The following is a 24,246-nucleotide window of genomic DNA, read 5'->3' on the forward strand; positions in this document are numbered from 1 at the left end:
GGCTACACATATTAATAGTACCTACTTGAAAGGAACTGTTGATTAAAACAATAGTTTAAGCTGAGTTATGGCGGGCCATAGCTGAGTGGCGTTTTGTGTGGATCTTCCTCCTCCTCCTCTGACCACAGCATCAGGTATCCGCGACATTATCGTGCGAGATGTCGAAGAAGAAGAGCCAATAAATCGCGGGCGGCTATCTGAACCATTTTTATTTAAAAGTAAACTTAACCAATCGAGTTTGAAAGTATTTTGAGAATAAGGTGTTACTTTTCTGAGTATTTAATATTCAATTGAAATACTTTTCCATACTTGAGTCGGTAGCTTTACTTGGATATCTTGTAGAAGCTTGTCTAAATGAATCTGGAGGGGTGCGACGTAAAATAACTGGCTAACCAATGTGAACGTCGAGCTGTGGACTGAACCTGATAGAAACTCGAAGCACGTTTCCCTACACACATCGTAATGCTCAATTTTCACTGACTGCTGCTGTCTATCCTGCCTTCCGTTGCTCCAACATTCTTTGGATTATTTCCCGTCGCTGGTAGGCACGTAAAGCGAAATATCTGCGCGAAATGATCACTATGTTTTCAACTCCTCTTCCTGCGTTGTTAGTATATCGTATCTTTGGAGCACATACATTCGTGCCCGTTCTCCACGCGGTCGTTGCGCCAGGTAGAAAGAAATGAAGGCGTCATTGTTGCGCGTCGGGAGAGTTTCCATGGAAACAGCTCATTAACAGTCTTCCGTTATCGTGAGTGAGTAAAGTGCAACGTTTTTGGAGTTGCGTTGACGTAGAGTGACATTTTCATCAGGTTTCCCAACGGACTCTTGGATTGGAACATACTTTCAGTGGCAGGAGGCCATTAGAAAAGATAATATTTATTGCCTTCGTTAATCGGATTCTAGACAAAACAACGAGAGAAGTGGAAAAGGCGCTTACCACTACGGCACTGCCAAAGTGGGTTCTAATCCCTCCACTATCCCATCCTTTCCTTGCATCTTCCGAAAAACCCACGTCATGATTCCACTCTGTCTGTGCCATATGTGTCTGCTCATAGCCATATAGTATTGCTTCGCGGAGCTATCCAAGCAGCACACCACTATTGGGCCAATGTCGGCACCCCAATATTGCCAATATCTGTCCAATATTGATAACCCGGTTTTACCAGTGTTCTGCCAGTACTTCCAATGTTGGAAAGTAAATTTTCCCAATTATGCGATTCTTGCCGCTATACGACAGCACGTTATATTGTCTCCCTTCCTTGATAGACTTGGGTAAAAGAGCTGTCTGCAGGTTTCCGGTGACGTCATGACGAGGACTCTGTATTTGTGCATGCCGGCCACGCGCTAACTTTGCATTTCGTGTATGAAGGCAGTGAATTTTCCGAAACGGTGTATCAGTTTATAGCTCTGCCTAAATTTAACAAGGAAAAAAGCTGGCGGCAATTTAGACTTGGCTAAAACTTGTATCAGTTGTCGGTAGAGCCCAGCGCTCGCGCGGTCTCGAACGCGGAAAAGAAATTTCCATATCCAACTCCCCTCTTGAGAACGATATGAGCTCTTGGTCGCCCATTCATTCACTTATTAACGTGGCGAAACCGTTTTAGCGCCCCGCGTTTCCAGTTGGAAATGCAACGTCTCGCGGTAGTGTTCCCACAATGTGTTTTAACACCGACAACAGCTCTCCTGATACCGAAAATTGTTTTTGCCTCCGATTCGCGCCATATTTTAAGAGTAAAACTTGTACCACGATGGCAAAATCCGTCAGTGTCCGCAAGGACGCACTGTAATGTAGGTTACCCTCTGACAGGCCTTACTCTGAACGAAGGAGAAAAAAAAAAAGAAAACAATGAAGCGGTTGGTCCGCAGAAAAAAGAAAAAAAAAACTTATTACTTTTGGTACGACCCTCGTCCAAATCATGCTACCGCTACGAACTAGCGCTAAACTACGCACATAAAATGTTAGTGTCCGATAATTATCCGCGAACACCATTCGTGTCAACTCCAAGAACGAGAATAATCGACCTGGGTGGAGAGCCAGAAGATTCCGGGAACCCTAGCGTGAACTCCGCCTAGAGGGTATCGCCCTTACAAGTCCACTTTTCCTTAGTAGGGATACGTGCATGCTGACGTATGCTAACCCCCCTTGCCTGTTCATGGCGACAGCTAATACCAAATGACATAGCTGGACCCTTCCCTCCCTGTTCCCTTCCCAGTCACACCAGCAATTCCGCTGTGCCGAGTTAGCGCGATCATGCGAATATTTTTTAAAACAATTACAGCAATTGGTGGCTTTTTTTTAGGCGCACCATTTTCCCACGTAACGTATCCTATCTGCAGAAAAAATGTTTCGTAACGAAAGCTTCAAGTCTTCGGGACGCTAGGAGAAAGGTCAGCCAGAAAGGACGGCTTGCCATTCCTTAATAAAGGAAGAAATGAGAAAAGGAAGTCTGACGCGAAGAATTTGAGTGGCTTCGCAGTCCCACTTTCGATCTCATATTGCGGCTTTTAATTGCCACTCCATCCCTTTTCGAATGGGATTCTTCCACGTCGAGACGATGGGTGGGTATATGTTTATTAAGAAAAAGAGCCGTCTTGCTATTCGAAAAAGGGGAAAGGCATCGAGACGATGACTTTATTGTTATAGCATTAGGGCTGTGCATTCCTTATACGTATGCAATCTTGCCTGACGAGCTCCCACGTCGATCGTACGAGAAAGAGTGTTTTCTTTGCGTGCACTCTTTTTGTCTTGCCAGCCCAACACGACTTTTGTCCGTCATGTGGAACGAAACAGACATAATTCGCATATTTGGCAGCCCAGGTTCCTCTAGTGAAGGCGTCCGTGCCTCTTTCTAAGCTTAGGAACAGAGGCTTTCGAGAAGGAATTCAATATCGGCGGGATTTTCTTTTTAAACCGGGGTTTTATTGGGTGTGTCGCTACATCCGAGGTGTTTCTTTTCCCTCTGGATGTGTTTCACCTCGACAGACACGACTCGGTGTTTTCCTGTTCAGAGGGAAAAAAAACGTGGTGGTTGTCTGCGTTCCAGACGGCAGTATTGGGGAGAGTGAGTTTCTTCAAAATGCAACTCCGGCTATAATTCTCGGTGATATTCATCTTCATAATATCGCGGGGGATATATTTACCAGGGAAATAAACAACAAACAAAGACGTGGAAGCCTTTCTTGGCATATTTTCGGCCAAATACGTCGATGAATGCACAAGTAAATGGCTGAAACGACACAGAGGGGGAATGTCGAATAGGATGGCACCGCTATTACAACTCTCATTACAATTCAATGAGGCTCTTTTCTACAGCCACTTTTTCTGGAGGGGAAGCGTGGTGGCAAAATATTTTGTCGGCTGAACTTCAACTGTGATATCCACGCGAGGAAAGAATAAATTGGTTGATTGGATGATGATGATCAGGTGGTGGGTGGTGCTTGTAATGATGAACGGCTTGCCGTTGTTGGATGGTCATCATTAATGATTTACATTGCAGTCTAATTTCTGAACTGAAAATTTGGCACGGCTGTTCGAGCAATTTAGAAGGAGAACTTTGCCCCCCGATACTGTCCCGTGTATTCGAGGTAGTCCTCCCATTATATGAGAAAAAGTTTCGGGCCAAATCTCCCAAAGTGCAAAACACGTGTAATGGCTATTCCTGTTGTGCGATGACATTTGAGTGACTTTTCATTTTTTGTTTTTGTTTTAACGACTCCATTCCCTGTAAGGCTATAAATACTACACGAGAGCGTGGAAAGAAAGCGCAATATTGGATCTCGAGGGTGCACACGTCGCTTACCTCGTCCCAATCCTCATAACTCCGTGACATCAACGCATCACTATACTCCACCATAGCACGAGGATGACGGCCTACGATCTTTAGTTACTTATTTTGTACTTTTCTTTTCTTCTTCTTTTCATTTCACCGTGGCCATCGCAGTATTATTTACTACTGAGAGCATCCGCTTATGACTGCGACATTGGATGAAGGTTACGCCCACCTTGAGTTGCTGCACTCCGAGTGACTGAAGACTGAAAACATGTTCCTACATTTATTTTTCTTTTTTATCTTGCAAGATGTGCGCATCCCAATGACGTAAAATTACTTGTGTAGCGTTTACGCGTGACACCGAAGCAGCACTTGGGCAAAACAGGATGCCGATAGAGCCGGAGGGGCTGCCCCCCGCTAGCTCTGTAACAACCGTTCCATTGCCGGAAACAGTAACGGAAACGAAATTGAAAGGCCGGTATCAGAAACGGATAACGGAAACGAAAATATGTCCGCTATCCTTCCCTGGCTATAAACAATCGTCCCTTTCAGAGACCATCGTAATCCCCTCAAGACCTTGTTCGCCACTAGCTTTGGACGAAGTTCGACTCTACCAAACTCGTGGCGCTGTCGAACACTATGACGTCATTTGTTTACAAACAGGTAGAGGCTATAATTATATAAGGCTATAACAGGTAGAGGCTGCGCGAAAAGGAGCGCGCGGTTTTGCGGGGAAATTGTGCGCGTGCCGCACCGACGTTCGCCGACGAGAGCGAGATAGCGCGGGGCCTCGTCGTCTTCTTTGACTTGGTCACTGCCGTTCGTCAGTCGCGACGCCGGAAAGCGGGTGACCTCTAAGCGACTTTTCTGCCGTTACGTGCGCTCGCCCGGTGCTCTCTAACTCTATGCTTAGAGGAGCATGGAAGGACCCGAAAAAAAGGATGCGGAAACTTTAGCAAAAATCTCGTATAGAAGGCTTTGTGGTGGTAAAAGCTTTTCTTATTTTTGTACTGGCCAGCATTTGGTATCGACGCTTGTTGGAGTTTTCGTGCCTCATCGCAAAGGCCCATGTGATGGAGTTGATTACGTGAATGTGGCATTTCCTGAAACACCTTGCAGTACCCCCTGTACACCTTGCACCCCCCCCCCCCCCGAAAAAAAAAACGTCAGTTTATACATTGAATTTCCCTCTCCCCCCTCCCCCAAACCGAGGGTCTGGATCCGCCCCTGATCAAATCACACAATGGAACAATTTTATCTGTATTACCACATTCGGAAAACCCAGTTCGAAAATTGCCAATTTTGCAAAACTTGGCAAAAAACAGCTCAGAGAAGAAAAAATGAACACATTTTTGGACACCTGGAACACCACACAGCATGGGACCGTGTTTAATCGGGAACAATAGTGGCAGTATTTTTGTGGCATTTGGATATAACTTGGTATCTTATTATTATTGTATGAAATATTTCAACTGTCAGCATTTAGTACCTAACTTAAATACTTTTGATATTGATTGATTGACTAAAAAAAAAAATGGAGACGCGAGTCCTGACAAAAGTCGGTCACGCTACTCCAGAACACGTGAATAGAAAAGAAAGTAAAAAAATGGAGCAAATGCAACCCCAAGATAACCAAGAACTATAACAAAGAACAAGCAGGGTCCAACTAGTGAATGGGTCCACTGAATGAGTGTTTTTTTCTTTCTTCGGTTTGTCGTCGTCGGCGTCATCATCATTATCATCAATGAGCCCAGTTAATGAGACAACAGTTCAGATGACCATATATTAAATAGAGTGGTGGCCCTCAATGCACTGCACAATGTACTTGTCCTTAGGACAGTAGATATTGCGGGGCACCTGAGTCATTTTTTGTAGATGCCTAGTTTGGAGAAACATGTTAGGTTTAGTGGATATGCGGCGTATTGCTGTGTTGGGCTTAAGATGAGTGCTATCTACCCATAGAGCCATTTGTATTATATGCTCTACAGCACTCTTGCTGACAAAAATTACCATTTCAAGTGGAACAATTCTTCTTACCAATCCATACATCATCTTCACCGGCAGATGGAATATTTTGTTGTTCTGGTGTATTCGTTCGTCATTACAGTGGGAGGGATTAAGAGGGAAAGATATATATATAGTCCAAGCCCCAGGTAGTACTTGTTCAGATTAAACCTGTTAATGGAGCTTTTCTAGCTTCATGCATTTAACTACGGATAAATTTGATGAAAAGTGTTACTGATTGCAATTTTTTTTTTTTTTTTCAGAAGTGGAAGCTGTTCATGCCTGCGAATGGCTTCGGCAGGCTGGATTTCCGCAGTATGTGCAGATGTACGAAGGTGAACATCGCATTTAATTCCATCCATTAAGTTATCTCGAGCATGATTTATAGACTATCAGTCTTTGATGCTTTTCTGCCTTCTTCCCTTATGAAGTAGAACGGAAATGAGGACGAAAGGAAGCGTTATTCCGAGTGTAATAGGTGTTTCTTTTTGTCTCTTTACCTCAATTTTCTAGTTGTCTCGGAGGAAAGGATTTGTGTCGTAGAAGTCGAATGTCACGGAAATGTAGCAAAGCTGCAAAAGCAATGGCAGAGGTGAATGACGAGAGATTGTGAAAGAGGCTCAACTGCTCTGTGTGTGGAGACAACTTGACGACCAGCCTTTCAGTGTGGTCAAAGTTCTAGAGCTGTGGCACCCACATGGCTGGGACATTCTAGTCACGTGTTGCTGGGTCATTGAGGTCAAGTTGTGTCTCAGTGAAGCAAAGTGAAACACTCACGCAACAGTAATTGCGCTCTTTATTCAAATGGCCAAGTGTATACAGCATCTGCTGGTTGGTGTTAGCTCCAAGGTCATGCTGAAGACTGGAAGGTGGGGTTCAAATTCTACTGCCAGCCGTTCTCTCGGCATGCTACAATCTTTTGGAGCTGGCGCGCAAAGGCGCAGGTAGACGAAGGTTAGATGCGTACGAGGCTCCACCTATCTGTGTCCTTGAACATCACCTCCAAATTTACAGTCTCCCTGTATTGGTGTTTTAACTTGTTCTCTGAGGTTTCTCCTGAAGTCTGCCCAGGACTCCTGCTGTCCTCTCTACATCCATTGACGTCTGTATGCCGTCTGTTGCCACGGTTGCTTTGCGGTGCTAATATGAGATTTAAAACCTCTTTCTTTACCTTTTCTTTTTATCTCATTTCTTCGCATTCTAATTTTTTTTGGTTCAATCCAAAGCAGTCTGTGAGCAGTAGCAGGGTGCACATTTGTAGAACTACGACGTGCGTCCCTAAGATATGATCCGCTATCTTATCTCTCCATAAGAGTGGTGCTTACAACGCGCTTGTCTGAAATCTCGAGCCACATACCTTTGTCACCCACTTGCAAAAGACGGTGTAAGTATGATGTCCGCATTATTTGCGCTCTTTCGCCGCGGATGAGCCAAGTGTGTCGTAAGGAATATTATCAAAATGTATGCAGGAACAGAGATACCTGTTTCAAACCACTTGGTTGCTGCCACACAGCCATGTACAGTATGCATATATAGGGTTTTTTCGTTTTTGTATATATATATATTTTACAGATTTTTAATAAAAATGCTCCGAGCATCATAGACACCGTTTTAGCACTTAAGTTCTACGGCCAGGCGGACATCCTTTTGAATAGAGTATGCAAATACTAGATGACAAATTACCGAAAATATAATTAATTAACCCTTTGATTAGGGGATTTTGGGCAAAACTAAGATATCAGAATGGGAGACAATCCTCGTTGAAAGCGTCTCTTGGATTGGGGTCAGGGCTTCTGACGTGCACAGTTTCGGTTTCGGCTCATTTGCGTAGCAAAATTTGGCGATAGGTATTTCAACACACACGCTTGTTTCAGAATTAAAAAAAAAAAAAAAAAAAGAAATGCTTTAAACGAGGATTGTCTTCCATACTGCTTTCTTACTTTTGCCCAAAAGCTCCTAAATAAATAGCTGAATAATATGTTTTAGGTAATGTAGTCATACAGTATAGTGAAACCCGCGTATAACGATATTGACTGTAATCGCGAATTCCATCGTTATACAGGATACATCGTTAAACGAGGGCTGACCTATATAGCTTATCCCCGAAAAGTCGCGCGGCATGCCGCGTGTAGCAAAAGAAAAAGAAAGAGATGCTTAAAAAACGCGAAGCTGTGTGACATCGCACTGGGTTGGGAAAACAGCGATCAGAACTCGTGGAGGGAGCCAGGGAACACAGCAGGACAACTTCTAGCAACACTACACGTCACCATTCCGCAAGTCGGCTTCACCTAACTCCTGCGTGCTTTAGGAGAAGCTCGCTTTAGGACACTGTCGCGCGACTCGCAGGTGGAAAGCACGTGCTAGGCCTTTCGAATCATCTCGCGAATTTGAGCAGCATTGGCCAAATACGGAGGTACAAAAGCGTTACCACCTACCTCGTTCACTGACAGTATTGGAAAATGAACAGTCGCTGTCTATTTTCTTGCACGTAACATGAAAAACGGTTAGGAGCAACTAATATTTATTCGAACAAGAACTTTCGTGCAAGAGACTGCACTTCTTCAGGTTACACAACTAAGTGCCAACGCACTTAGTTGTGTAACCTGAAGAAGTGCAGTCTCTTGCACGAAAGTTCTTGTTCGAATAAATATTAGTTGCTCCTAACCGTTTTTCATGTTACGTGTGTGATTCCCTTCTCGCGGGCTCCTTGACAGTGTTTTATTTTTTTCCCCTTTTCGACGTATCTATTTTCTTGCCTCAATTTTTATTTTGGTTTAATTCCTTTGATGTGAATTTCGGGTAATACGAATTTTTTCCGCTACCCCGTGAGATTCGTATCATCGAGATTCTACTGTATCTTATCGCGGCGAAAACCGCCGCGAGGTTACGCGCACGGGACAGCGTCCAACATCGTTATACGAGTACTCGGAACTGCGGTCTCCATCGCTATACACGGGTCGTTTCCCCATAGAAACAATGTATATTTTGACGGTAATCATGAACCATCGTTTTACGAGGGATATCGTTATACGCGATATCGCTATCTGCGGGTTTTACTGTAGTTGCATACTTCCATTGAAAGAATGTTCGCCTAGCTCCATAACCTACCTGGAAAAACAGTATATATGCTGCTTTCGTAGCTTTTTTATTAAAAATCAGCAAAGAATTTAAAAGAAACTTGTATGTAGATGCTCATGTTTTTGAGATTTATGCTTTTTGAAAGTTAGGGGCAGAAATTGGGTTTTATTTCAAAAGCCGTAAAGCAGGATAAAATGCGGTGGAAAATTAAAAAAAAAAGCCCTCACCATGCTTCATGTGAAGAGGAGATGCCGTGCAGCACTTTGTGTTCTCTGCTGCCCGTATGGGTGTGATAGGTGGCTCAATTTGCAACTCCATTTTCAGGATTTTTTGAGTTGATGGATGGTGATGCAAATTGGGGGTACAAGCGGGTTTTACTGGGCTTAAGCCTAACACACCAGGCAAGTTTTCTGCGGATTTTTGGCAAACTTTCCAGAGGATTGTCAGCTCAGTTCCCCCCTCAAGTCTGTTTCAACTCCCTTGTCACCATCCGTACATCGTGACAGTTGCTCCATGGTAATAACGCAATATTGAAAAAAAAAAATTGCAAAAATTTTAAACGAGTGCTTTGACATGGTATCAACTGAAAATTGTTTTACCAATGTCACGTCTCTTGGTACAGACACAGACAGTGGACAGTATATGTAGTCCTAAGGTTGACACTTTTTGCAGACAACACCTTTCCTGTGGAAATCACGAGCGTCTTGAAGGATCATCCCAATCTGGACCAGGATGAGCTGCAGTCACTGTTCAGGTCAGAAACTGTCAGTGCAGTGTCATTAGGATTATATGCAACAAAAAGTGCTGAATAGTCAAAAGAACGAATGTGCCTCATTGAATAATATCGGCTGTGCTAGAAATTATGCAGTTAAGACTTTCACTTCCTAATGTCAACCTGGCAAATTATGTCGTGGGTTTTTCTGGTGTTTAATTTTTCAGAAATTCGGTATAGAATATCTGTGGTAATTTTGGTCACCACGAATCGGTGGCTTTTTGGTGGTAATATTTTAAACATGAGGCCACTGTGGGAAAATGGACGAGAATTTGAATTGGCGTTTCCTGCGCATAGAGCGAGCGCGACACTTTTGTTTACAGTACCAACTGCTAAAACCTGAACTTGTTATAATAAATTGCCTCCTTCCATTGCAACAATGTTCCTTGTCTGCTGCAAAGCAGTTTACCATGAAGTGACAGGAAATAAAATTGAGTAATTTCAAGTGCTCATTGTTATTCATGTGCAGTTGGCCCCTCATTTATCCGAGCTTCGCTCATCCAAATGTGGAAGCAAATTTTGAGGAACCGCAGAAGAAAACATCCACTTTCACTTATTCAGTGGGGAGTCAGAGAAATTGTTGTTGTTTACTTTGTAGAATTCCCCTCTTTCCATTGTACTGCACATTGACTAGCCCAGTACATTATATATGATCCATTGAGTAATGAAACTGTTCACTTACAGAGCTACGTTCTTTAATGTGTAAACTAAGTTTGAGAGCTATGGATGACTGATGTCCTGGTGTATGTCACCTTTGACCAACATGAGCGGTGTTATTGGAGATGACGATGTCATTAATAGTGACAGTGAAGAACCCAGTGTGGTGAATTTTGAGAATACCTACACAGAACTACAGGAGTCCACAGTAGTGTTACATTTGTCCGATACATTTTATGCAGTTTTACACAAATGGCGATGGACAGTTTCGTCCTACATAAACGCAGATTTGTTTACCAACTGATGGGTTGTCTCAAGTTTCGTTCAGAGTTCTAGAAATTTTTTGCTGGAAACAGCAAGTGCTGAATAAACGTACAATTATTTTCCGCAACCTTGTTAAAAAATTACCAGGCTATGTTTATTGACCAGGCTATGTTTATTGGTGCTCTTTGGTAAATACTTAAAACCAGAGATCCTAGTTACTGGTGATGAATAAACGCAATTAAGGCTTCCTACTTCGTTGAGATGTTATCTTTTCTTGTTCCAATGGCCATATTTGACAAACTTTGTAAAACGGAGTAAAGTACGAAAAAAAGTGACATTTTGAGAATACCTTTCTTCTTCAGGCGACTCAATACTTTGAATAAGTGTGCAAGGATGAAGAGAGACGGTCTGGTAAAACAATCGGTAAGGATGCACACTGTTTTACATTTTAGATCCACATAAATGCAACGCGTCGCTGCTCTTATTGCGCAACACATTTTACTATGTATATGCACATTTTTGCTGCTGCCTCTGTCTTGTCCAAAATGCTGATGTGAGCGCATCAACGAAGGTGCGACACCTTAATATTCGACAAATATTTGAGAAATGCGAATACAGTCGCCTACCGACTTTTCGGACGTGCTCGATTATTCGGACTCGTTCGCGGAACGGCCGCGGGAACCATAGAGTTGATGTATAAGAACGTCCAAAATTTCGGACGCCGTGCAGCTCCGTCGCTCGATATTTCGGACTCTATTTGCCCAACCAGCGAATTTCTCTCTTGGGGTGACGGAAAATATTGGTATCATCTGAAATTCGTATCGAAAGAAATCAACCAACTAAAATATTGAGGCAAAAAAATAGGCAGTGATGATTGTTCATTTTCCATTCCTCTGAGTAGAAGAGGTCTGTCATAGCGCTTTTGCGTCTTCGTTTTTGGCCAACGGCCCAGCACGTGCTGTCCGCCCGCGAGTCGCGCTACAGCGCTGTAAAGCGAGCTTCACCTAAAACACGCATGTGTTAGGTGAAGCCGACTTGCAGACTTGATGACGGCGATGCCTCTCACAGTGTACGTTGACGAAATGTCGCTTCGGGAAATAGAAGCTGATGTTATCAGGTAGAGGTGGAAGCGCGTTAAGAAAGCATCGACAAATTTTTCCAGCCTACTAGGGCTTAGTAAAGTTTATTTTGAAGCGAAATTCGTTTTTTCGGACTGCTCGATTATTCGGACTTTTGCGCGATCCCCGCAGAGTCCGAAAAATCGGACGGCGACTGTACTCACAATTGCCTGTGAATACTGTTCAGATAGCACTGCCTATTTGAGTCGAATTCAAGGTTTCAAATACCCGCACAGCTCTGGCAGTAATCCACCATTTGCATTATCGGCCAAGAACAGTTATTGTAAAACCCTTTAACTTTGTGGTCTCAGTTTTTTGCAAATCGTGCGGAGGGCATATGTTTGCAGTTACTAAATTTTGCGAGTTCTGGGCGCCAGAGTTCGTGGGTTACTTGGCTGGCCTCGTGATAGGCCAATAATGATTGCACGTAAAAAGCGGGACTTGCACAGTAATTTGTGGCATGCATGTGGCATGCATCCGTTGACATGATATTGACATCAAATGTTGTAATGTAGGTGGCTGTAACATATGGTACATGTTGTCACATAATACAGAAGATTGGAGGCATAGTCTCAACAACTTCGACGTACACATTTAGATCCACCAGGACAGCGACGAGGACGAAGGTCTTGCCCTGAGCAACAACTGGCAATTCCACCGCGGCAGCCGACGCTGGTCTCGTGTGTCTCCACCAGTCGTCGTGACTCCGAGCGGCACCCAAGAGGCGTACAGCTCGCACGACAGCGTCTTCCTCGACGAACCGAGGAGTAGTCCCGATAGTCGACTATCGACGAGCGACGAACGCATAATCGGCGTTGGGCCGGACGAAGGTTCACCAGGGCCCAAACTACGACGTAGTGGAAGTGAAAGGATACGAGATGCCATCCTGAAGAGGATGGACAGCTTCAGGGGTACACGCAGAAGAAAGGAGAGGCCGCAGGATGGTTAGTCCTTCTCTTTACACTGTCTAGATCCGGGGCCTCAAACCTGCTATACTATAGCCTGAGGGCCCACTCAACAGAAGGAAGCTGCCCTCTCAAAAAAATTTCAGAAAGAGTTAGGAACGAAACCAGATTTTCGGGCACGGTTTTTACCCTTGCCCGGCATAGGACTCATGAATCTCAACTCAATCTCGAGCCACACATTAAACGAAGGATTAAACGAATAAATTTCAGTATACATAGTAGTTCGTTAGTACGCTATTACTAGTTCATTGCTACAAAACAGCTACAGTCAGACTTCTTTAGAATGAATGTCTTTTTAATGCAAAATGTAACCAGCCAGTTTCAGACCTAGTATGTTTACATCTCGATAACCCTACCTGCGTACGAGAAACTGAATGGTTAGCTTTCTGTAGGGTTGATAATACTGCTCTTTACAAATTCTGTATTGATGCGAGACAGACATTGAAGCTAGTAGCATACTTTATTCTCACACTTTTTGAAGAACTGGCAGTCCGCTTTTGCGGAACCAATGTCACAATCGCGGTGTAGTATATAAAAAGTATGATGTAACACGTAGGAATAATAAGTTGCTACGTATAATGGTGGTGATGACCAGATAACCGCTATCCCATAATGCCCTAGTCATTCGTTTATACTATCATATTCCACTACGTTGCACAAGAGGTGCACATCCTCTATAACGAGCTTACCTTTACAACAGCAGTCTCCCCTTTTGCAGTTACTTTCTTTCACTGTATTTAAATTCTACCGCTGGTTGTGCCGTTTTCCCTAGCAGACTTTTCTGATGACACTCAAGTTAGCTCAGTATGTGCACTAACCATCCTATCTTTCACTCCTTCCTGCTGTCCTCTCTCCACCTGCTTTGTGGTACGAACACTGATTTTAAAAACTTGGAATTTGGCATCTTCATATTGGTCGACAACCCTTTCACTTCAGGACTCGGCGACCCGAACTCCAAAGGTATTGCACGGACTAATCACCTCGGGCCCGAGGGCCACGCGTTGAGCGACTCTGAGTGCTCACCTCAGCTGGATCCACGAAAGAAACTGAGAGGCTACAAACACAAAGAATGCTGGCTGATGACCACGGACAGGAACAGCTTCTACGATAATGTTCCGACCACCCAAGTACAAGGTAGGCCGGCCATCTCGAGCCATCTCATCTACGGCTGAAGATGTGACGTTGTTTCCAATAGCAGGAGCACTTTGTGGCCTCTCCGAGTGCTTTCCTGCACGGTGCTTTTCCTTCTTTTTTTTCTTCTTCAGTTTACTATAGTCGTGTTCAACTTTAGAAGGAAAGGATATGTAGTTCATCAGCTCTCAAAATATTACTGCACAGCAGATAGGATGGGTGGGCACAGAGAGGTCACGCTCCCTCCTGTGCCAGACTCACTTTGCTTCCGTATTGGCTGTTAAGACTGCCTGTATGACCCTATGCTGTGGCAGAAATGTGCTCCCCTACTGATGGCGCATGGTGGCGCTGCAATCTCTCTCTCCTGCCGTACCATTGTGTCTCCTTAGCTCAAACAGTGTATGGAGTTGAGATTTCTTTTTCTTCTTAAGTTGAACGCAACTACATTGTGATTGCATTTATATTGTCACTGTTATTGTTGTTATTACACGTTATCCCAGTGTCAGAATGTTCGAGATGCCAGCAGATGGAATGATGGTGCATGTTGTTGCAGTTTTAGGAAACGACAATCGAGTACGGGACAACAGCAGTATGGGATCTGGTTCATTGGGAGGAGGAGAGCAAGAAAGGGTACAATACATTCCTGAAAGGAGAGATTCTGGCGTTGGCTCATCGCTAACGCGACCTGCAATGTAAGCAATTATTTCAACATCGAAGGTTACGAAGATGGGTTAATTAACGAAATGTCGCGATACCCCGATGTCTGATAAATGAAGCGTTGAATTAGCTGCATTACCCCAAACATTCGACAGTGACTGCAAAAAATGTATACGTATGTCATTTTTCCCACGGAAAATATTTCTGTGGTTTGTGGTCACCCGAAAAAGTGATGTACAGGAACGTAGACTCTCAGTTGAAAGATCCATGTTGGGTCAAGTAACGTTCCAAGGAGGGCGCAGTTGCATAAAAATACTTGCGTAGTATTGTAAAACTCCTAGGCATACTGCTGCATACTAGATGGAAAATAGTGGGAACATTCAACACTTATTGTCAAACGTGGGAACTTTCTAGGGGTACGCTAAAAATGCAGTCTCACGCTGTAGTACGAGTGACCCAAGTGCTGTCCTATCAGAATTATCCATCCAAGGGTAGTTTATTTTGAGCAAATTGAAAGTTTGACCCAGTAGTTGGTGAGCAGATAGTTTAGGGCAGCACGTAGGGGAATTTGAATTGTGCCACATTAACATTGCAGTGGTAGCCCGTCGAGTTTCCCATGGCATTGCTTCACAACTCCGAGTGAACAGCTTCCATGTTTAGCCGGCCAAAGATACGACCAGCTGTCTGCCTCGCAGTTGCTGGTTTTCAGGAAGTTAGCCATGCTGCGATTAACGGCGCTTATGGAGAGGTTTTCCCCTCCATATCGTTCAGGATGGGGATGGGCTGTACCAAAGTTTATCAAACGAATGCGGGCACCGGATTACAAAGGTAAGTTTTTTTTCATTGAAATGGTCTCGTCCGTTTATCTCGTTACTCACTGCTGTGTGCAACTATTTTAATGGCATTTTTGCCTATGATATTGCACTGCTCCCCGATGTTCAGAGTTCATTGGGGGTCAACTGAAGTCATGACTGTCCTGGACACCAGACGATACATAAAGCATACCTCGGTTTCGCATCGTACTAGTTTCAGTTTCAGTTAAAGAACGCGTAGCGATGCATTTGCGGGTGAACGTAACCACCTAGAAAGCTCCGTGTGTCACTGTCAGTTGTTTGTGCTATTCATGTTTGTTGCTGTTTCCGCAGCATACGAATTCAACTTGCAACAGCTTGGTACGCTTGGTGGTATGATATTTGAAGAAGGTTGAATTTGTATGCTGACAGTATGAGAGTACATCTCCGTGCATGAGAGATAGAAAAGCTTGGAGAAAACACCTGAGTTTGTCCACTCAGAAAGAAGCAATAAGAGGACACAACGCTATGGTAAAAAAAGTGAAGCAACCTGGGCCTCACGTGTAGTTGTTGTGGTACCTTATTTAAGAGCGATCCCACGCGCGTGCATGAGGGGAAAGGCAAAAGCTGAGGGGCTGCGCAAAAGGCTGGCCTCTTCTAGCAGTGCATCTTCAGTCCAGAGGCATTACAAAATAAATTGCTCTGTCAGAGCTCACATAGGAATGTGAAGTTGTAATGGAGCCTGGAGGATGGTCATGGACTTCTCCCATTATTATTTTTTTTCTTTCTCGCTTCATCTGCACTGACTCGTTGCTTTCTTGCATCATACGGTTTCTACGCGAATTCAATTTTGCGGATGACTCGATGTTTCGTATAATTCGATATCTTCGATAAAATTATTTCCCGGGTAATTCAGAGTCCTGGGTGATTTCTTGGATATTATGTCCTTTTCTTTCATTCCAGCAGCGTAACTAAGAGCATTCAATTTGAAATTGACTGGTTTCAGACAAGGCGGTGTTCGGCGTACCTCTCAGCGTGTCGCTTCAGCGAACTGGTCACGCGCTGCCTCTCTCCATTCAGGGAGCCATGGACTTTCTTCAAAAAAGTGCGTCTGATTCGACGGGACTGTTTCGAAAATCTGGGGTTCGCTCCCGGATTCAGAAACTTCGCAGCCTCCATGAGATGAGCAGTACAGCCATCGTGTACGAACCCCACCAGGCGTACGACGTAGCCGATCTGTTGAAGCAATATTTTCGAGAGCTTCCCGAAGGGCTGCTTACGAGCAAGCTCTCAGACACATTTCTTTGCATTTTCCAACGTAAGTGTTCTCTTTCAAGCAAGTTGGGACGTGGAATTGGGTGTCGTTCTTAGCAGTACATTACAAACCACATTCAGTACGGCCAGGCTTGTTGATTACGATGTTAGTATAACAAATAGCTTCCATCTTCTTAAGACACATGTAAATAAGATTAACTTTAGACATAACTATCGTTGCAGAAGTGCTTCATCGCATATAGCAAATGGAATTCTCGCGGGACGATAAATTGTGCAAAAGACGAGAAGATTGGTTGTTTGGACAATTGTGCATGCTCAGTGACATTCTGCATGTACCTTCTTGTACCTTCTTGTACTTGCTTTACATGATCTCAACTGGCAATGTCACAAACACTCAGATATAGCGATACTCTGATGCAGTAATACCCCCAGACAGACACCATCCCTACTGTGTACAGCTGGATTCTTCTTGCAAGCTTCAATGCTCCTACGTGAATACCTCCCTTCAGCGAACGAAAAACCGAGAGCTTTCACTGTACATGATGATAGTTCCAATATTGCCAATATCGTTATAAACCACTAAAAGTGGGTTGTGTGCAGTCCCGCATATTGTGCCATACCCATGAACAGCTGATTATATATGCCTTCTGTCCTTTGGGTTTCTAACAATAAATAAATAATAAATATAGCTGCTACGTCATCCATGTAGTTAGTGCCCTATATTCTAAGGTTAAACTCGGTAAAACCTGTTTTTGACTGTCTTGATTTGCTGTAATCTTTTTTCTTTCAATGTCCCATCAAAGGTATTATGATATTCTTTAACTTTTTACATTTCGAGGCATCACGATTGCAGTCCATTAACACGACTTATGATTCGTTTCAATCACATCGATCGTCAGCATCATCTCGATATCTTTGCTAGCCACGGGTCATTTTCTCATGCTCTCCAATCGATTGTTTAATTATTAATTCAATCGATTGGATGTTACTGATACGTTGTTTTTCATTCGGTATCTATTTTAGTGTGCACCATAGGGTAGACCATTTAGGTTGTTTATGGACACCTCAAAAATAGAAGGTTGAATTGAATTGAATTCAACACGCCTATTCTGCAACTTGTGTTCATATAAACTGCGAAAAGTGGTGTTTTTTTCTTCCACCTGACATCGTCTGGTTTTACCTGGTTTTACTCCTTCCTGAAATAGCACCCGATCCCCCCCCCCCACACACACACACATGCCAAATAAAAAAAAAAGAAACCACATAAAACCTGAAAACAGAATGCCCTATCCATAACTGATACATTTCCTGCAGACATTCCAGAAGAATATCGGTTAGATGCACTACAGGCAGCTATTCTTCTCATTCCCGATGAAAATAGAGAAGTACTGGAATCACTACTGATCTTCCTCGATGATATTTGTCGGCATGCACAAGAGAATCAGGTGAGTCTATTCTTACTCACTTGCCACTGCTGAATGAAGTCGGATGGAGATTCGTAATATACCGTATATACTCGCATAATTTGCACCCTTTTTCTTCCCAAAAAGGTTGGAAAGGTTGGCGGCGCACAAATTATGCGGGAATGCTCATAACTTAGAGCCCGTATTGACGTTTTCACTACATTGTACATGCGCGAAAGAAGTACACTTGCCTAGTTTACTTACTGGCAACTGTCGACGGTCGGGAGGCAAAATACTGATCCCCCACTACCATCCGGTGAGATACGGCGAGATGCTGCGGGAAGTTGCCACCAGTTGTGCTGACAATCAAAAGCATGCTATGTTCACCAACTTTGGCACATTCAGCGCTCGTTTTGTAGTTCGAGTGACAGTATCTTCCAAACACAAACCGAACAAAACCATGTGGTAGGCAGAAACCGCAGTAGCTGAGAGGCAAGATACCTGCACAGGAAACTGTGGGTGCACAAATTATGCATCGGCGCAAAATATGCGAGTAAATACGGTACCGTCGCCGTCCGATCTTTCGGACTCTGCGGGGATCGCGCAAAAGTCGAATAATCGAGCAGTCTGAAAAAACGAGTTGCGCTTCAAAATAAACTTTACTGAGCACTAGTAGGCTGGAAAACTTTGTCGGTGCTTTCCTAACGCGCTCCCAGCTCTGCCTGATAACATCCGCTTCTATTTCCCGAAGCGACATTTCGTCACGGTATACTGACAGAGGCACCACCGTCATCAAGGCCGCAAGTCGGCTTCACCTAACGCATGTGTGCTTTAGGTGAAGCTCGCTTTACAGCGCTGTCGCGCGACTCGCGGGCGGACAGCACGTGCTGGACCTTTTGAATCAAGCCGTTGGCCAAAAACGAAGACGCAAAAGCGTTACGACAGACCTCTCCTACTCAGAGGAATGGAAAATGAACAATCATTGCCTATTTTTTGCCTCAATAAAATAGTTGGTTGATTTCTTTTGATACGACTTTCGGACAATACCAATATTTTCCGTCACTCCAAGAGAGAAATTCGCTGGTGGGGCAAACAGAGTCCGAATAATCGGTCGGCGACTGTACCTCATGCACTGGCATGCGTTGTCCTTGTTGAATCGGACTTGGAAAAGCTACGCTGTTTTGACTTATTTGGGCTTTTTCAAGCTATACGATACACCACAAAACTTTCAATGCGCATCACAAGGAGATGATTGAAAGCTTTTCTACGTCAACCTTACGATATTCATTAAGCCTGACATTATTTTTACTATAGGCTGCGTGCTACATATACGAACCAAGTAAAGAAAAATACTTTCTTTTAGTGCGAATTATTCAACTTTTTGGTCTGGGTCAGGATCTGGAAGTATAGTAGTACATTGTACTTTTTTCTTTGTCCATTCGCAAGCCCTATGTAGAACACAAAAGCTGATGCATATCTTGCAGGGACATGGGAATGAACTACAAGTTTCTTTTTTTAGTTTTGTCTCGTGCTGTTCATTATCTCCGGTAGTGTATTACCCAAACTGAGGGATATGCTGGCCCCAAAATAATTCTTCTTCCACTGTGTACTAAAGCCACATGTATACATTGAGCGTTTTTTGTTGCAGATGACGGCAGCCAATGTGGCGGTGTGTTTTGCACCGTCGTTGTTTCAGCTTGCAGTTCCTCGCAGTGCAAGCACCAGTCCACGGAGGCGAGCTACCACTGTGGGCATTCCAGACCAACGAGAACTCAGTGAGAACAGGGCTGCTCATGAGTGTCTCACATATATGATAGCCGAACATCGAAAACTATTTCAGGTGACTGAGCTAATGCTAATTTATCCCTCGAGTAGGTCACAAGTCATCGCTGTATAAACTGTATCTACTTTCAAGATCGTTCATGAAGGCAATCCCGTTAATTCGAAATCTCTTTAATTCCAGCTGATGCTTGGGTCCCGTCAATGTTTAATGGGGGGAAAATTGAATAAGGAAATTGAAAGGCATTGATATTTTCGAATAGATTGATATTTTTTCAAAATGGATCGGCGATGTTCACATTCACGATTAGGTTGAGTTTAGCATTGCAAACAATATTGATAGCATGTTGAAATGATGATGCGGCTGAAGATGACTAAAATTGGTAAAAATCCACAGAACCCCTGGTGCTAGGTGCGCAGAGCACTTAACTGGCAACGAGACGTTTATTTCCTGAAACAAAGTTCCTTGTATTCTCTCCTTTGTTCTCCGCAGTTGTTATTCCTTTCTTTCCTCAGATAAAATTATCTATTGTTTCGATAGGTAAATAGTCCCTCTGCTTAAGCGACCACTTCCTTAGTGTCTAATTTCTGTGGCTTTCTGATACAGCAATGCACCCGGTTTTTTGCTAATTCTTTTGTCGTTAAAGATTGGTTCACACCCTGCATAGGTCTGAAGGTGCTTCACCAAATTTCATATTTTGTTCTTAACGTTACCTCGATGTTCTTTTAGTCTACTGTTGATACACCACACCGTAAACACCTGTCCACAACTGATGACAACATTGAGTATGCACAAGAACTGATTCTGTAGGATAGATGAGTGACAGTGGATGATGTGGCAAGTCATATGCAGAACAGCCGTGGCCCTATCTATGCAATAATCCAGTGCGAGTACAAATAATTTTTTACTCACTCATTATAATGATGGTTGTGAGAGCACTTGATCGCATGTGGCAATCAGAATTCTCCTGGGAGAGGCTGCTCAAGAGGAATCATCCTTTGAGCAAATGTGCATGCTCAGTGCCATTTTGCATGTACCGTTGTACCTGCATTACCTGTAGCATTACTGAATAAATATGCGATGCATTTGCAGTACTAATGAAAACATGCATGCATATAATTGGCAGTGTAATCTGCTGTAACGTGCTGGTGACACTGGTTGTACCTTGGTTTGCACACTCATTTTTGAAGTTGGCTTCACCTAATACACGCGTGCGATAGGAGAACCATGCTTTACAGATTTTATGGCATTTTGTTATTTGTTAGGATGGCATGGACGCTTGGCTAATTTAAACAAACCTGTCATTGCAAAGGGAGGGGGAAGAGCATTATCCGTCTGCTCAATACCGCAAGAGAGTGGATTACAATGTACTCAGTTCAATAGAAATGCGAATGAGAAAATTCACTATACTTTAGTGAGGAAGTAGTACCTGAGGAAGCGTGGACCTCCACGCGAAAGCTTGTACAAATTAAACTTAAACAAAAATCTTCAGTGTCGGTTTCTGTATTTTGTTTATATACTTTCCTATGTGTCTTATTGCCTACACCATCTGAAGAAGTCAAGATATGGAAACATTGTGTGCAGGAAACTTTTCTTTGGTTAGCTAACTGTCCCATTAAGTGGTAGCCTTATATTTAGTGTAAAAGAAACTGGGAACAGTCATAGAACACGCATTAATTGTCATTTCATATTGAATAGATTCCTGCGGAAACAATACAACAGTGTCACCTTGAACTGTTTGAACCAACAACCATTGAGGAGCTGGGTGGACTCAAATCATTCTTGGATGGCTCTCTCCACGTTTTAATTGTGGTACGTTTTTTCTTTTTGCTTCCGATTAAGATTTTCAAAAATAAGACTCACTCGTAAGATTTGCTAGATGAGCATTGCTCGAGAAGTCGTTGATCTTTTTTAACTAGCTGTATTCGTAAACTTTGTCCTAGTGGTGATGCAAATAAATGTCCTCTTCTAGGAAGCGAAAGAAAAGAGCAAAGGATGGACAATCCAGCAACATCCAGAGGTAGAACTAGCATTCAAGAAACCCGGAGATGGCATTCCATTGAGGTTGTGGAGATGCGCTGTAGAAGTTGAGGCACCACCCGTGGAACTACTTACAAGGATATTGCGAGAACGGTATATTGTTTACGTATCTCGCTTTTCTTGACGCCCCTCTCGAACATACCACGCCGTTCCCCAAAAATTTTCTCATATGAACATACCTTGTACGAATATGACCTGAGACACTCCCTCCCATACAGAATTCCAACACTCCTAAGATGAAAATCCCTGCTTGATGATGCAGCAGAACAACAGCTATGCTGTGTTGTTTGCGAACCAGTTACACTTGTCTCTGGTTGCCCGTATTTAATTAACACCTCGTGATGCAAGATATGTGCCATAATAAATGGCAACTTTAACAGCTGCATATTACTGCTTTTGTACGTAGACACATATGGGACTCTGCCTTGTTGAAATGGCGGTTGGTGGCTCGACTGGATAAACAGACAGAGGTTGTCCAATACGTCTGCTCCTCCATGAAGCCGCAGCCACCACGAGAATTCTGCATCCTCAGGTTTGTGTCCGTTAATATCTTAAGTATTCGATTCGTTTCGATAAGGTATGGCCTTTTAATAAACCGTATACCTCGGAATTATTGAAATTTCCCGAATGAACGAACCTTTTGTGCGTGCAATGTTTTCGCAGCGCGCTAGATCGCGAACAGTGTTGCAATGGCTCCTCACCACTCTGGCGTGTTGTCTGGATCCGGCAAGAGCCTTTACTAGGAAAACGCGCACGATGGATGGTTTAAATTTTACGCGAGAAATACGAGGGAGATTCAAATGAAAACCACAACTTCTACTTTTACCAACTACGTACATACTAGATGTGGGTGGAAATACGCGCGTTTATTATTTTAACGCGATCACCCCCAATCTCAATGCATTTGTGCCAGCGGTGCACTAGAGCATGAATACCCTGTGAGAACGAGTCTTTCGGACGTGTGCGCGACCAATCATGCACCGCATCCTTGACTTGATCGTTGTCTCCGATCGTCGTGCCACCAAGATGCTCGGCTCACTATCGGCACTACTAGCTGTTTAGTGTTGAGTCAGTATCGTTTTGCCGTTCCTGCGCAGGGGTTCATGTTGTGCTTGCCTAAGTCGCCGCTTCTTGTCTGTTTGATGTATTGGAATGTCCTGTGGCCTCCTTACTGTGCCATGAAGAGCTGTACAAACATATCTCAGTGAAGCACTTATAGGTTTCTCTGTACTTATTGTGTCAAACAGCATCTTTATCATTAAATTCTCCTTTGCCTAAGAGAGACATTCAGATTTAGTGTGTGGTAACCACTTTGTTTAATGACAAATTCTGCTGGTCGTTATAGTGCAGAAAAAGTTACACTGGTCACTCGATCGTTGGTAGTTTCTACGCTGAACCGCCACCGCCACACTACACTGTGCTGCACGTAAACAGAATGGGCATTAAGCTTTGAAAATGGGACAGTTTGGAATTGAGGGATATGTCGTTAATTCACTTTTTATTCATCCTTTTTCTCTCTGTCATTGTGCAGGTCATGGAGAACAGAGCTTGTGAAGGGTGCCTGTGCCCTTATAGAACTGTCTGTGAAGCATCCCGCAGTTCCACAGCGGGGAATACGTGGTATCGTCCTCAGCTCACGGTACCTCATTGAGCCTTGTGGAGCTGGGAAATCTCGTATCACGCATATTAGCAGGATAGACTTCAGGTATCGTACATCACTCGGCGTTATTTCTTTCATGCCTGTTTCATCTCGTTGTTCACAGAGGACGAACACCGGAATGGTACAACAAAGTGTATGGACACCTCTCCGCACTGCTGCTGACCAAACTCCGTGACTCTTTTGCTCAACGCACTGAAGGGCCCGAGACCAAAGTATGATACCGAGCCCAGATTCTTCACATGCTGTTTGTACATAGGAAAAGCATTGTTTAGTTCCAAAACCTTTCCGCATTTCACCAACTTGCGCTCGCATAGAGAAAGGAACAGAAGTTGACCTGAGAGCAACATTCCTTAATAAGTCTATGGAAGAATGTGACACAATACCCTTCCTCCTCATCGTGCTATTCACATTATATGTCAGCAGATATTTTTGTTATCATTGTTGACCGTCGTGCAGCTCTAAAGGGTAATGATTTTAGGCAAGATTGTTTTCTTCTAAAGTAGTTATTTGTTCAACAAAGCTCCACTTGGTACTTGACACATGTATTCCTGGGAAATTTCTCTATGCGAGCAATTTTAGTCAGTTTCTTTCGTCGTTACTTTGTCTTCTCTGTAGTTCCCTGGCAACGTACCAGTGTAAAACCTCAATGGATGTGTTGCACACAAAATGTGCCGATGATTTTTGTATAACTTTGTAGTAGCGATGCAAGCCAGGATCATTTCTGACTGTGGATTGGGACGGCATTTTAGTGTACACTGGGCACTGCATAATATTCGTGTTCTTATGGGAGGTAATTATTGAATATAAACACGAAAGAACTCCATGTAGTGATACATAACATATCATTCTTTGCTAGAGCTGCGCAAATACCAAAATTT

The 24,246-nt window shown here is 43.5% G+C and overlaps 1 protein-coding gene across 2 annotated transcripts in view; it reads left to right on the forward strand.

Moving 5' to 3' along the window:
- Window positions 1–24,246, forward strand: part of LOC135395067 (rho GTPase-activating protein 7-like) — an 89,112-nt gene that overhangs the window by 60,529 nt on the left and 4,337 nt on the right. For both annotated transcript variants that reach the window (XM_064626265.1, XM_064626266.1), the window contains exons 9-23: window positions 6,041–6,112; window positions 9,528–9,609; window positions 10,911–10,971; window positions 12,265–12,610; window positions 13,568–13,765; window positions 14,316–14,454; window positions 15,015–15,247; window positions 16,217–16,528; window positions 17,800–17,930; window positions 19,537–19,728; window positions 21,367–21,480; window positions 21,641–21,801; window positions 22,115–22,240; window positions 23,240–23,413; window positions 23,472–23,580. In XM_064626265.1, coding sequence (XP_064482335.1) covers window positions 6,041–6,112; window positions 9,528–9,609; window positions 10,911–10,971; window positions 12,265–12,610; window positions 13,568–13,765; window positions 14,316–14,454; window positions 15,015–15,247; window positions 16,217–16,528; window positions 17,800–17,930; window positions 19,537–19,728; window positions 21,367–21,480; window positions 21,641–21,801; window positions 22,115–22,240; window positions 23,240–23,413; window positions 23,472–23,580 — 2,450 coding nt within the window. The remainder of the gene's footprint in view (window positions 1–6,040; window positions 6,113–9,527; window positions 9,610–10,910; window positions 10,972–12,264; window positions 12,611–13,567; window positions 13,766–14,315; window positions 14,455–15,014; window positions 15,248–16,216; window positions 16,529–17,799; window positions 17,931–19,536; window positions 19,729–21,366; window positions 21,481–21,640; window positions 21,802–22,114; window positions 22,241–23,239; window positions 23,414–23,471; window positions 23,581–24,246) is intronic.

Source organism: Ornithodoros turicata, chromosome 5 (assembly GCF_037126465.1).
Source record: "Ornithodoros turicata isolate Travis chromosome 5, ASM3712646v1, whole genome shotgun sequence".
Taxonomy (NCBI): Eukaryota; Metazoa; Arthropoda; class Arachnida; order Ixodida; family Argasidae; genus Ornithodoros; species Ornithodoros turicata.